The 11900-nt window shown below is 36.3% G+C and overlaps 2 protein-coding genes across 2 annotated transcripts; both read right to left on the reverse strand.

Moving 5' to 3' along the window:
* Window positions 1–859: 859 nt before the first annotated feature.
* On the reverse strand, window positions 860–5413 carry LOC125224816 (juvenile hormone acid O-methyltransferase-like). Its single transcript, XM_048128288.1, has 5 exons — window positions 5291–5413; window positions 3968–4314; window positions 3562–3736; window positions 2330–2441; window positions 860–994 (listed from the first exon to the last, which is right to left on the reverse strand). The coding sequence occupies exons 1-5, from the start codon at window positions 5339–5341 to the stop codon at window positions 861–863; spliced, it is 819 nt and encodes a 272-aa protein (XP_047984245.1). The 5' UTR covers window positions 5342–5413; the 3' UTR covers window position 860.
* Window positions 5414–10495: 5082 nt separating this feature from the next.
* Window positions 10496–11892, reverse strand: LOC125224819 (juvenile hormone acid O-methyltransferase-like). Its single transcript, XM_048128291.1, has 3 exons — window positions 11765–11892; window positions 11413–11524; window positions 10496–10893 (listed from the first exon to the last, which is right to left on the reverse strand). Exons 1-3 carry the CDS (start codon window positions 11786–11788, stop codon window positions 10760–10762), a joined length of 270 nt encoding a protein of 89 aa, XP_047984248.1. The 5' UTR covers window positions 11789–11892; the 3' UTR covers window positions 10496–10759.
* Window positions 11893–11900: the final 8 nt, after the last annotated feature.

Below are 11900 nucleotides of genomic sequence, written 5' to 3' on the forward strand. Positions count from 1 at the left end.
AAATGTAAAATCAAAAAAGGAAACCGTTTAGTTTTCGAATTAAAAAAATTACAATTAAGACTTAGGTACACTATATATACTAATAACTAAATACATTAATAATTACAAATAAAATTAGAATTAAACTACCAACTAAATCTACTCTGAGTCTCTCCCGTAGCAAAGGAGCCCATCACGCTCGCCGCGTTTTCGTTTGTCACGAATGTCAGCAGTCGAATTTCTGATTAACTTTGGTGGAATTAATGAAAAAGGGGGTTCTGTGTCAATATTTAATAATTTTACGTGGAAAGTACTCATAAATATATGTAGTAGTAGTAGTATTAGTAGTAGTAGTAAAACACTTTATTGTACCAGAAAATAATACAACACACAGGAAAAAGAGCTTATTATAAGTACAAAGGCGAACTTATCCCTTTAAGGGATCTCTTCCAGTTAACCTATATATACCTAATGTATACCTAAACTCTGTCAAACAAGTCTGCCAGTAAATAAGAACAAAGAAAACTATATGCATCCTTTTCTTTAGGGTGCTAGAGAAAAGGATACGTATAGTTTTCTTTGTTCTATTTAGTGACAGACTTGTTTGACAGAGTATAAATAAAACTTACAAAAAAAACAACTTTTGATCTTTCTTCTCAGTTTGTGTTAGCAGTAAATATCATAATATTGTTATATATTTCTTGGCCTTTGGCAAACAATTTTACAATATCTAGTCTAGGTCGTGATAATGATAGTACTATCAGTATTATAAACACTGAATTAATAGTATCTCAGCTGTGTAAGGATGCGATAAGGATTCATTTACATAAACATTTATTCAGTATACATAAAACTGAAGTGAACATAATATATATTTGGACTCATCTTGTCCCTGAAACAACTAACAGCTTGTATAAAAACGTACCAGCATTGGGATCTAGTTTCACGTAGTCGTCCATGAAATCTTCCCATTTGTGCTCTAAACCGTTGAAAGGGTTGAAAGATTTCAGCATTTCTGGAAAGCATGTATATAATGTACAAAAATTGCATGTGTGGTGACGGGTTAAGAATTTCAGCACCCCATTTCTTTACTTGTGTGTAGGCGAGAGGCTGGCAACCTGTCAGTGTCGTTTTCTTTCAAGCCCTTAGCCAAGAGTTGCACTAAATCATGAGTAGTTTCATGTGCTCTGCCTACCTCATATTAAAAAAAAAAAACGTCCATCATATTCCGTTTAGATTAAGTCCTACAGATAAATATATTAATGTGGGCGACGGATAGGTATAAGCTTGATTTCAAAAATTGTAGTTTATGTTAAACTAGACATTTTTTATATTAAAGGAAAAATTGGAAAAATTTACGCTTCCGGCGGGACTTGAACCCGTATCCTTTTTGCAATCCGTGCAATGCTCTTAACCAATTGAGCTACGCAAGCCACACCGGACATCGCAAATCTTTCCATGCCTTTCCTTATTATGGAAAGATTTGCGATGTCCGGCGTGGCTTCCGTAGCTCAATTGGTTAAGAGCATTGCACGGATTGCAAAAAGGATGCGGGTTCAAGTCCCGCCGGAAGCGTAAATTTTTCAAATTTTTCCTTTAATATAAAAAATGTTTAGAATCGTTAGCAGACGTTTCTGCTTGTTAAAAATTAAATTTATGTTAAACTAGCTTTTGTTCGCGGCTTCGCTCACGTTAGAAAGAGACAAAAAGAAGCCTATGTCACTCTCCATCCCTTTAACTATCTCCACCTAAAAAATCACGTTAATTCGTCGCTCCGTTTTGCCGTGAAAGACGGATAAACAAACAGACAAACACACTTTCCTATTTATAATATTAGTATGGATTCTACTTGAAAATGTACCTCTGTAAATATTTTTCGGCAAATAAATGATTGTATTGTATTGTGTCTAAATTTATGGGATACAGGCGTGATTGTATGCATCGAAATATAAATAGAAAATACCATTATGTATTTGGCTTAAATTCTTGTAGATATAGATTAAAGGGGCGCTCTAAAAAAAACTTAAATTTGTTCTTTAGTACTTTCGTCAATAAGTTTTAATATAAATACCTACCTCATTCTTTGCTCCCAGGCGAACGATATCCCATGACCCTGCTCAAGTTTCTTTAAATTAGCTGAGGCATAAATAAAACGGTTGTCCGAACTTATCCCCATAGAAATAAAGTTATTGTCCGGACTTATCCCAACCTATGGGCACAGGTGAAAGACACTATTACATGTTACTAGTGACACCCCATGTGGTGAGAAACGTTATAAGTAATTCTAATAAGCAAGTTTATAAGGGTTTTTGATAGCGTTCTAAGATGATATTATGATGTAGAACTTTACCTTTTAATTCTATTATACCGCTTACAAATTCAAAGGTACGTGTCTTCACTTTAATATCAATATATCTGAAGCCAATTTTCTTCATCAAACTTCTAATTTCGGTTTCGGGGTCCTATAAAAAAGATTTGTAATATTTGTATTAAGTATGTAATTTCCAGAACTAAATAAAATATAAAGGTTACAATTCTGACAAAAACATAGGTCCGATACAAGTATTTGAAAGAGGAGGTTCGAAACGAGTGGCAAATTAACACTCGACCGAAAGGAGTGTTTTAAATCGACACGAGTTACGAATTTGCGCACTAGCGCAGGCAAAAAGTACCATTAGTACTGAAAAATACTAATATTACATACTCTCACGCACAGTCGCCATCAGATACTTATATCGGAGCAGCGGTCAAGGTGCTCAAAAATATGAGAACACGCCACTATTGTCAAGGCGTGTTCAGATCTTTTCGCGCACCCCGGCCGCTCAGATATATTAGTCAATCAATTGGAACCCTAGGCTCTACAACCATGTCAAAATGAGAAGCTGTAAGAAATTTCTTACAATCTGATTTATAACGTCACTATGACCTAGTTCTACATAACAGTGGCCTAGGGTTCCAATTGGTTGATTGGTTGTCTGCGAATGTCCCTTGCGTGCTGGAGCCTCCTGGTCTCTGTCGCTCTGACGGGAAGAGACCGGATGGGTTGACGTTGGTTCCTTGGGAGAGGGGAAGGTGTTTAGTTTGGGATGCAACGTGTGTCAGCACTTTCGCCACTTCGCATATTGGCCGTACCGCGAGAGTGGTACGGGCGGCGGCTGAGTTAGCTGCAGCTCGCAAGCGGGAGAAGTACGCGATCCTTGCGAACTATTTGTTTATCCCGCTTGCAGTGGAAACTACCGGTTGCTGGTGTGCGGAGGCCAAAGTGTTTTTCGGGGAGGTGGGAAGACGCTTGAGGGAGAGGGGTCTGGATCCTCGCTCTGGGACCTTCCTGATGCAAAGGTTATCCATCGCGGTTCAACGCGGTAATGCGGCAAGCGTTATGGGTACCTTTGCATCGGGAGGCTCACGGGGGGGCTTGCTAGGTTAGGTTTAATTATGTATCTGTGTATGTTTTTGTGTGTGTGTAATTAGGTTAGATCTAGTTTTTAAGTGCTTGCATGTATTTGCTGATTTTGAATTGTTTTGGCTTTTGATTTTTTGGTAAATAAAATTGGTTGACTGTACGTTGCCTCTAGTACTTACCTGAGATTCGTGGTATGGGGATATAAACTTGGTCTTGACATCTTTAAGATAGTGATTCCATTTGGAAGTTCTCGAAAGTTTAATATAATTCTCGTATATGTTGCACGTGGCAAGGAATATTATCAAGCAGTTGCCGTCTTTTGCCAGCAGATTGTATATATTGGAAAAGGCTTTCCTGTAATCAAAATCAGACAGGTTTGTGTAGTTTAATACATAAATGAATTGAATGTCGTGGTGCGTCAACCATTGCACTCTTGGCTAAAGGCTCAAAGTAAAATTTACGAATACATATAAATAAATACCGAAATAAATTAATACAAGTTTAAAATAAGATTCTTAGAAAACTGTTAAAAAATTATTACAAACGCAGGTATGATAAAATTTAATAGATATTATGTTGACTTACTCTTGTTGTTGCACCCACATGAACGTGTAGTTTGAGACCACGTGATCAAAGCATCCTTGCAATTCACTAGGTAAATCATCTTCTATATCAAGCGTCATAAATTTAATCCTTTCACTCTCATATTTCGTCTTTGCAAAGTTTACACAATTCTGACTTTTGTCACTGCCGACTATCACCATAAAATTCTCCGGTATGTATTTGGTCCAAAGACCCGTCGTGGCACTTCCATCGCCGCAGCCGATATCCATGATGCTTGCGTTCTCTTTCCATTTAATTATGTATTCCTTTAATACATCTTCGAGATCTCTGTTTTGCAAATTGTTGGCTTTCTGATACCCCTTTGGATCCTGCATTTATTATAAGCTATACAATTACAAGCTATATATTTTAAACTTAATCGCATCGACAGCTCGTAAGGGACTGATGTCGTAGCTACGTATTTGCTCTTATTAAATATTATTAATAGTTTTCATATGAGATAACAGTACTCGTAAAATGAGACAGAGTCAAACAAACACTGGGACAAGAGATACACTTGTAGGGATTCCTTGTACAGTTGCTCTTGGCTCACATGACCTTACATAAATATGCAATTCCTATCAATTATATAGTCATTATTTAAATTAGTGGTTCTTTGGGCTGTGGACATCGCATAATCTCATAGCTCCGCGATTTTGAAATGCGAATCTATGGAAATGCTGTTTGTAGACTAGTGTACCTAGACCAAATGTAGACGCTAACATTGTAACATGGCAAACCTGGGCATTTTCGCAAAAAAAAATCCAAAACTTTTTTCTATAAAATAGATAAATTTAATGTTTTTCCTACTCAGAATCACGAGCCCTTTCGATCCTACATGGTAAAAAAAGTGTCCCAAATTTAATGTTTACACTTCGTTACCATTTTTCAAACACTTTGTACAGCGGTTACAAAGTGGAAAGTATTCAAAATAATAGAAAATTTGGACCATTTTTTGGCTCCTTTTTTTGGCCTACATAGATTTTGACGACCGGTCTGGCGCAGTCGGTAGTGACCCTGCCTGCTACGCCGCGGTCCCGGGTTCGAATCCCGGTAAGGGCATTTATTTGTGTGATGAGCACAGATATTTGTTCCTGAGTCATGGATGCTTTCTATGTATATAAGTATTTATATATTATATTTATCGTTTGTCTGAGTACCCACAACACAAGCCTTCTTGAGCTTACCGTGGGCCTCAGTCAATCTGTGTAAGAATGTCCTGTAATATATTTATTTATATTTATTATTATAGATCGAAAGGGCTCATAATTCTGAGTAGGAAAAACATAAAATATAGGTACCTACCTTAGTGAAAACTTTTTGGGTGACTGTTCTCGCAAAAATGCCCACCTGCATGTTGCAGCCACCGCGCGCACTGGCCGCTGAGAAAAAAATGTCAATGTCGCGAGTCTTTTGTTTGTCATTGAATTTTTTCTCTTTCATGATAGAGAATGGTACTTCTGAATTACATTAATTTAAATTAATTTATTTGAAGATTGTGCTTCATTACTGATGTAAATTACAGTGTGATTGGGCTGCCTCTAATGCAGGTATTATTATTGTATAATATTTGTAAAAAGGTTTATGTTTTATTAAAATCTAATCCAAGTCCTATGGAACGTCACTGGTTCTTGATACTGAATAAGGCTTGGGAACTGAATCATGAACGATTGTTCCACACCTCTTCTACTTTTACCTTAAAGAAGAACGCTTAAGTAAGCGTGCTTCACCGTAGACCGCATCATCACTTACCATCAGGTGTGATCGTGGTCAAAGGTTTACCTATTCATACTAAAAAAAAGAACTATCGACGCTGTTTGATTAGTGGATAAGTATTAGGTCCTATAAACTTCGTTTTTGTCTGACTACAGATGTCAGGTACCGTGGGTATATAGGAAGAGGTAAGAGAGATATATTATCATAGTTTCTTATGTACTATCGGCTTCAAAAGTGCATGGATAAATTATGAATGAATTCATTGATAAATTCACCATGCACTTTTGCAGCTGATAGTACCTAGTACGTAATAATTTAAAGATTACCGGAGTGCAACGTAATTACACATATAATCATAAAACATACCTAAGTAATACCGTTCTTAGTGTTACCTATATAAAACATTGTGCTTAGAAACAAACAGGGGCAATAAAACAAATAAATATTGATCATACGACAGACGACTTTATAGCGAGTATATTTACCATGTTCTATTGCCAGAGCGAAACGATAGCACAAAATCTACGTCATACATCAATTATAATATTTATAATAATTAGCAACATGCGTGGAGTAGCACTGATTGTCACATCATCATTCGCCTGTGCATTCAAATTAGTCAAAACTCTAGTCTCAGAACTTATAGAACATCTGTCAGTAGCCAAAGTAACAAAGTAGTAAGACTGGTAAGTATCCTGACTAGGGAATGCAATCTCGTTCTCGCGAGATCTCTTTTGTACGAGATCTCGGTCATTTTTAGCGAGATTGATCTCGGCCGAAAAATCGACGAGATCTCGCGAGATCAACGAGATTGAACTCAAGCATAAAACGTCTTATTCGAAGCTTGCGAAATGACTAGACATGTTTCGTTCGCAAGTTGTAAGTGATTTATATGAACTATATCATATAACTGAACTCGCCAACTCGTTAACTCAGTAGAGATCTAGAGATTCAACTCGCTTATTTCGCTCAATAATTTACGTATCTCAGTTCGGAATGACGAATGACAGATTCAGACCGTTTCGAAATAATTCGAAGGTGTCAGCCAAGGCTATTTGCGTGATTCGCCATTATGGTATAACACTTACGACTGTGTGAATATAACCATCTATTTTACGAATTCTCGTACACAAAGTTTTGTTGGATATCGAGAAAGCAGAAGCCTAAAACAACCTTACTACAGTTACTACGGCTGTCGTTTGTTACGCAACCAATAACAATTTCTATTTTACACATTAAAAAAATCAAATTATTGTATTATTTTTTTTTATTTCTTTTTTAAATAGTCATACTACTATACGTTATAATATGTTATTATTATATTTTTGACGACCGGTCTGGCCTAGCCCAGCGGGTAGTGACCCGGACTGCTACGCCTACGGTCTCGGATTCGAATCCTGGTAAGGGCATTTATTTGTTTGATGTACACAGATATTTGTTCCTGAGTCATGAATGTTCTCTATGTATCTAAGTACTCGTATATTATGTATGCCGTTGTCTGAGTTGAGTGAGAGAACACAAGCTTTCTTGAGCTTACCGTGGAACTCAGTATTTATATTCTTCTGCTTTTCTTCCTATTTTAGTTCCTTATTTAACTGTCGGGTTTAAGAAGCGTATTAATTGTATTGGTAGTCTAATATTTTTATGTAATTTATTAGTAGTCAACTAGTCATAATTAATTCAGTACAGCTAATGCTTTTATGTGGGTCTATTTAATGACGGTAGGGATAACCTTGACTTTTATAATGTTAAATTTTTATCCTTTCATTAATAAAGGCATACGTTGCGGAATTTTTAAGTAGTCTCTACTGTATACTGTTCGCTGTTGGCATGGCAACGAATTCGAATTTGGTATTCTACTCACTCCAAATAATTTTATTTTATTTTTTTACTATACTTGAAGCGCTGGTGTCCTAGCGGTAAGAGCGTGCGACTTTCGATCCGGAGGTCGCGGGTTAGAACCTCGGCTCGTACCAATGAGTTTTCGGAACTTATGTGCGAAATGTCATTTGATATTTGCCAGTCGCTTTTCTGTGAAGAAAAACATCGTGGGGAGACCGGGCTAATTCCAATAAGGCCTAGTTACCCTTCGGGTCTGTCGCTTTCGTAAAAACTAGTGCCTACGCCAAATCTTGGGATTAGTTGTCAAAGCGGACCCCAGGCACCCATGAGCCTGGCAAATGCCGGGATAACGCAAGGAGGATGATGTTGATGATGACATGATAATCTATACTTCAAAGTTTTAAAAACTATATTGTGAGTTGTTCGGCACATAATTTATGTTAAACAATGTAAAATATATCAAAAAATATGAAAGATAAAATATTTGTTCCATAATAGCAATCATTCTTATTATTGTTATCCTTATTCATTGCTATATTCTGATTATTTACAAGAACAAAACCACATACCGGTCAATCTCGCGAGATCTCGAAATTGGCGAGATCTCGCGAGATTGGTTTCATGAATTCTCGAGATCTCGCCTGGGCCCCAATCTCGTCGAGATTGCATTCCCTAATCCTGACGCTCGTGATACGGAAACTATTAGTAATTTGTACTGATTCAGTTCGCCTGAAGTCCTCCAAAGTTCCTTATGCGAAGATAAAATCACCGAACCGTCACCAAAATCGCAAATTTAGGGACACCCGTTGCAATTTGAATACCGGAAATGTTTCAAAATCCAATAGGCTGGTAAATTGTTGGAGTATCGAATATGTGTCAGTTCTGGGGACAGACAACCGTCCAATCAGCTGCTGACAGATGGATTGAATCGCCTGCTAACTACCTCAACTACGTATATCCTGCTAAATCCTCTTCGAAAAATGTACCTTTCTCTCAAAAACTTAAAGTTTGTTTTTACAGAGATAACATTCGTTGAGATAAGAGGTTGAGAAAAGAAGTAATCGATATGGGAACGCTCGATAAAACTGTTCGAAAAAACAACGTGATTGATACCCTGTGAAGTCTATTTAATTTAAGGGTTCAAAACAAATATATACTTTAGTATTTATTTTTATTGGGTTGAGGTCAGAAAAGTCCGTTGGCGTGGATAATAATTTTAGGGACATGAATATAAGACTGGTTGGGCGGGTACAAAAGCAATAAACGTGTGAAATCTAGAGTTTATTTATAAAAATACATAAAGTTCCGTCATAGGTTTGTAACAAGTAATAAAAATGGTAGGACAAAAAGTAGTTTTAAAAAAACGCATATAATTAAATACTCATCCAGTTGCTGTTATTTATGAATTGAATGAGTATTTCAGCGATACTCGTACTTTAAATATTTTATCTTAGGTAGGTTCCTATATAGGTATATCTACTTGTGTAATAGGTATATGGATTTAGCCTTTATTCGGTTAAGGACAGATTCTGGTTTGGGCAGATTCTGGTTACGGCAGATTCTTTTTATGGCAGATTCTTGTTTGGGCAGAAATACAATCATCGAAAAAAGTGTCTAGAACCCTAATAGAACTTTTTACAGGACTGCCCAAAAAAAAGGAGTGTATTGTTATTTCATGTGTTTAGTGAGCTTACCATGAGTTGTATTCGATTACGACTCTGGCAATCGAAAGTATGCTCGTCTTGCTCCCACCAGTGTGTGCCAGAGTCGCAATCGAATACAAGTCATGGTAAGCACACATAGGTATAAATAAATCAGCGAGAGCTCGGAATCGAGATTTTTTTTTAATGAAAAACTGGGACGCACATAAATTAAAAAAAAATTCTACTGCAGCTTTGGCTGGTCAGAGTATACCAACAATTTCTACAACTTATGATTCTGGCACATAATTAATAAAAAAAATTAAATTGACGTATTATATATATCTTTTGTCCCTTGAAATAGCCGATAGCTCATAGTTTACTAGCTCGCGGTGGGACCAGTGCCTAACAGATTTTGGAAAAAACATACAGGGTGCGAGAAAAACATAATTTGTGACAAACTTTTTTTATGCCATTCGATCCTATTTCCATCCAGGATCAAAAGCTAGTATGGAACCAAAAAAAAATTTCCGGTTAGAAAATCCACAAATTGAAGAAAACTTTCCCCATACAATTTCTACGAAAATGAAAAATAAAATTGCATAATGTGATTGTTCTGATCGACTTAAAGTTTTTGGTCGCGACTGCCCAATTTCTGCCCAAACACGAATCTGCCGTAACCAGAATCTGCCCAAACCAGAATCTGTCCTTAACCGAATAAAGGGGATTTAGTGGTACAAATGAAACAACACTTCCAGCTACCCAGATGTAAACATCGTAACCAAGCACAATTGGGGGTTTAAAACATCAATTTCATCAGAGGCCTATTAGACCCGTGAGAGGAAGACCTCATCGTGCAAATAGCAGCACTGAGCAAGCTTTTGGGACACTAATAGGCCATTACACTAAATCCTTTCCCAGGCGGAAACATTGCAAAGTACTTCGCCCAAAAACGCTCACCCGTGAGACAAAACAAACAAATAAAAAAAACTTTGTGTCATTTTTATTTGTTGTTTGATTAGACTGTATACTGTTAAGTCTCTAACAAGATATTTAATATTTCAATATTTCTAACAATATTTCATACATAACTAGGGAACAAATTCAATTATGTTATTGAATATTTTTCAAATAGTCTACTATATATTTATAAATTTTAAATTGAAATAGATATCCTACACGAAAGGAAAAACGACAAGGCCCATCGGTGGCTGAGCCGGGGATCGAACCCGGATCTTTATCTTACGCGGCTAATGTCATTACCACTAGACCACCCGCCCGCCGTGGTACCCGACGAGATTAAAATGCGAAATTTAAGTGCTCTTTTAATGCCAAAAAATATTTTTATTTAAATAGCGCAAACTGTAGATTATGTATTATGGAGCTAATTGATGCTCAATGAATAATTTTAGATCCAAGCCACATACTCGTATGTACTCATAAATATCGCGATAAATAAATACAATAGATAAGCTCGCCTTTGTAAATAACCATTATAATTGTTGACTGTACTTGCAATTTGTTATTTGCTATAAAGTGTTTACTACTACTACAATAGGAACTTAAAACATTGTCCTCATTTCTTTCCAGAAACAACCAACAGCTGATATACGATGGTGCTCGCATTTGGATCCAGTTGGACATAGTCGGCTATGAAATCTTCCCATTTGTTCTCCAGTCCTTCGAAAGGGTTCAGGCATTTCATCATATCTGGAACAACAAGAATTTAAGAAAGTCAAAATCATCACTCACTCTTTATTAGTAAGAGCACTTATTATTTTTTCTTTCTTTATTTAATCTTCAATCCAGGAAAGAAAAATCTTTCGGTACAAAAAGTTGGACATAATGCTTCAAAGCATTATCTACCAGTCAACGTCGATTTATTACTCGCTTGACTTTTGCCATTTAATTGCGGTCGACGCGGCATGTCTTTTTCTTTCATATCTCTCTATGAGACGTCACCTCGTTATTCAGTTACATTAATTTCATACAGTCTCGTCAATCCACCCTTTCCTAGGTTTTCCTTTCCCGCTACTCCTAGCCAGCCGGTATATATTTAGTTATTTATTTAAACTTTATTGCACAAATTAACAATATCAAGTACAAATGGCGGACTTAAACAGTCAAATTCAGCCGAAGGCTTAACAACAGCGAAATATTCGGCCTTAAAATCATCTTTAACTTATAAATCTTATAATAAAGATTAGAAAGAATCATCAAGCAACTTACCACTAAATTCGTCTATACCGCGTATAAAATCAAATGAAAGTTCGTGTACTTTGACACTTATATCTCGGAAACCAATTTTCTTCATCAAGTTTTTAATTTCTGTTTCTGGGTCCTAAAAAAACGGATGTGAAATTTAATCATAAATGTATTTTCCAAATCGTGATGTGTATAAGTTAAGAAAGAGAAGGAGAGTTACATATGTATGTATAAAATATGTTTTCATGTATGATTTTTTAACTGACGGTTTGTAAAAAACAAAAAATATGATAATCCTACTGATGAATGACGTACCTACAATGACAAAAGAAATAATAATGTATTGTAGATAAAAATGTTGTTAGTAGGTACTTGCCTGAGAATCATGGTAAGGAGACATAAACTTAGTCTTGACCTCTTTAATGTAGGAATTCCATGTTGAAGTGCGCGAGAGTGTGCGATAATTTTCGAAAATGTTGCAATTGCCGAGGAATATTATCAGGCATTTGCCG

Source organism: Leguminivora glycinivorella, chromosome 3 (assembly GCF_023078275.1).
Source record: "Leguminivora glycinivorella isolate SPB_JAAS2020 chromosome 3, LegGlyc_1.1, whole genome shotgun sequence".
Lineage (NCBI taxonomy): Eukaryota > Metazoa > Arthropoda > Insecta > Lepidoptera > Tortricidae > Leguminivora > Leguminivora glycinivorella.

Coding starts and splice junctions, on each gene's coding strand:
- LOC125224816 (XM_048128288.1), bottom strand. CDS start 5,341: ATGCAGGTGGGCATTTTTGCGAGAACAGTCACCCAAAAAGTTTTCACT. Junction 4,315..5,290: donor CCCAAAAAGTTTTCACTAAG/GTAGGTACCTAT, acceptor TAATAAATGCAG/GATCCAAAGGGGTATCAGAA. Junction 2,442..3,561: donor CCCCATACCACGAATCTCAG/GTAAGTACTAGA, acceptor TCTTTTTTATAG/GACCCCGAAACCGAAATTAG.
- LOC125224819 (XM_048128291.1), bottom strand. CDS start 11,788: ATGTCTCCTTACCATGATTCTCAG. Junction 11,525..11,764: donor CTCCTTACCATGATTCTCAG/GCAAGTACCTAC, acceptor CCGTTTTTTTAG/GACCCAGAAACAGAAATTAA. Junction 10,894..11,412: donor CGGTATAGACGAATTTAGTG/GTAAGTTGCTTG, acceptor TTGTTGTTCCAG/ATATGATGAAATGCCTGAAC.